The sequence below is a fragment of the Mandrillus leucophaeus genome, unplaced genomic scaffold (genome assembly GCF_000951045.1).
Source record: "Mandrillus leucophaeus isolate KB7577 unplaced genomic scaffold, Mleu.le_1.0 Scaffold2369, whole genome shotgun sequence".
Lineage (NCBI taxonomy): Eukaryota > Metazoa > Chordata > Mammalia > Primates > Cercopithecidae > Mandrillus > Mandrillus leucophaeus.
The window spans coordinates 1-2,072 of NW_012102442.1; the positions used below are offsets into that span (position 1 = coordinate 1).

The 2,072-nt window shown below is 56.6% G+C and overlaps 1 protein-coding gene and 1 long non-coding RNA gene across 2 annotated transcripts in view; one reads left to right on the forward strand and one right to left on the reverse strand.

Annotated features, from left to right (window-relative positions):
- The first annotated feature begins 13 nt into the window (after positions 1-13).
- On the forward strand, positions 14-511 carry LOC105541257. Its single transcript, XR_001006320.1, has 2 exons — positions 14-137; positions 276-511. It is a non-coding gene; the product is annotated as an uncharacterized LOC105541257 (long non-coding RNA).
- Positions 512-624: 113 nt separating this feature from the next.
- Positions 625-2,072, reverse strand: part of LOC105541258 (glycerol-3-phosphate acyltransferase 2, mitochondrial-like) — a gene marked incomplete at its 5' end in the record, with an annotated part of 1,686 nt that continues 238 nt past the window's right edge. Inside the window, 4 exons of the mRNA XM_011982195.1 lie at positions 625-952; positions 1,326-1,381; positions 1,615-1,680; positions 1,761-1,881. Of these exons, the coding sequence (XP_011837585.1) occupies positions 836-952; positions 1,326-1,381; positions 1,615-1,680; positions 1,761-1,881 (360 nt within the window). The remainder of the gene's footprint in view (positions 953-1,325; positions 1,382-1,614; positions 1,681-1,760; positions 1,882-2,072) is intronic.

Genomic DNA, 2,072 nt, shown 5'->3' on the forward strand with positions numbered 1-2,072 from the left:
CCACCTCAGCCAGCCCCTGGTCTCACCGGGTCCTTTGGCTTTGCTCCAGGTTCGTCACCTTTTACCCAGGGGATGTCATCCTGACTGGGACCCCCCCAGGTGTCGGTGTATTCAGGAAACCTCCTGTCTTTCTCAAGGTAGGTTAGCGAAAAGGAAAGAGAGCAAGGGCCCCGAAGGCCTGGCAGGCTTGGCTCAGACTTGAGTAGTACAGGCTTGTGTGGATGTGCGTGTGTCTGACGGAAGGGCTGACACCCTCATGGCCTGCTCTGTTGCAGAAGGGGGATGAAGTCCAGTGTGAGATTGAAGAACTAGGTGTCATCATCAACAAGGTGGTGTGATGGCTCCTGCACAGGCCCTGGACATAGGATGGGGGCATCTGCTCCCACTCAGCCTAGCCCAGGGAAAGGCCCAGTGACAGGTATGGGCAGGTGCCGGCCCGGAAGCCGCCTCTTCTGGGTAGAAGGGAGGAGGACAGAGCTCTCTTCAATAAATTTGTCAGGCCAAAGCAGCAGCTTGGCTTCTGCTGTTTGTCTTCTTTTGGGCTTTGTTTCATGGGACAAGTCAGGGCATTTTGTGGGACTGGGGAAGAAGAGAGCAAATACACACGCATACGCCACAAAGATACTCCTGGGCTTGGGAAAAGACAACCTGTCTGGTCCCCTTGTTTATCACATCAAAGGAGGGAGAAAGCAAGAGATGGCAAGGGACAATCAAGCCTCAATGATTATATTTATAGACCAGCTAAGGGTTTGCAGCCTCCTCTCCGTCTTCTGGCTCTAGGACACGGCTGTGTTGTGGGGCTGAGAAGTCTCGGCACAGGCTCCTTCTCACAGTTCTAGTTACAAATGAACTGCCGGATAAACTGTTCTAGTTTTTGTTGATTCTCCCGGCTGGCAAAAGTAGGGGACAGGTGGAGCCTGGGGCCTGCAGGGCTCGGCATCTGCTGCAGAACCTGGGCCATGGAAGATGGGCCATGAGTACCCTCAACACAGAGACTGTGTCCACCGGGCCCAGGGGCCAAGCCTGTCCCCCAGAAACCTGCCGTGAGACCTCAGTGTTTTGTGCAAAAGTTGCCTCAAAGCAGCCCTAATACCCCACCTAGAAGGATGAACCAGTGATTTGGGAGACCAAGAGGCAGGAGACCATCCCATCTTCTCCAACCCATCACCACGTATGTTGCTGGAAGACACCAAGTAAATCCCAGGGTCTTAATGAGACCATCACGCCAGCCCTGTGGGGTGATGGGGACGTAGCTGGGTTTCCCTGAGCCACTCTATCGGGGTGGGAACAGCGGGACAGAAGATGGTGACAGTGACTCCTCTCACCCCTAGGTCTCTGAAGGTCCAGATAGCACTGATGGCGAGCTTTGGGTCCGCACACTCTGGAGAGGAGAGAGAGGTGAAGGCTCTAGGTAGGGAGGACAGGGAGCCACTGGGCACAGGGTTCTCTTGTGTAAAGCAGCAGCCCAGGGAGGGCTAGAGCTCAGACTGGACAGAAGACCCTCTGAACTCTGCAGCCGCCTTCCTAGAGTTGGGTTCACCGTCCGGCAGGGGGCAGCAACCACCAGCAAACACCCCTGCCTCCAGGAGCCTGGGCTGACTGGCTGGGACTCACCAAAGATCCCTTCTTCCTGGGCGGTGGCCTGGAGGAACTGGAACAGCTGTTCTGTGTAGCCCGACTCTGCGGAAAAGAGAAGACCTAGACCTGGTGGCCTACACAGACAGCCTGCCTCGAGGACTGCAAGGGAACAAGGGCCTCACCAGTATCGGGCAGCTGGCCCTGGTGGAGGAAGGCGGCAGCCTGTGCAAAGGCCTTGAGCAGTGGGCTGAGCAGGCGGCAGAGGAAGAGAAAGAAGTCTAGGCAGTGTGACTGCTGGCTGAGCTGGGGGGGACAGGCCGGGGTGAGCGCAGCTCCCCACCACCTCCCTACCACCTCCCTCCAGGGGCAGCTTCTTGAAACACACCCTGAAGTACCGGCCCTCAGCCTCTTCAAAATCATCACTGTCACTATCAGTAAAGTCCCCACTTGGTTTCCACAGCAGCTTCCTGCTCAGTCGCTGTCGCCCTGTGTCA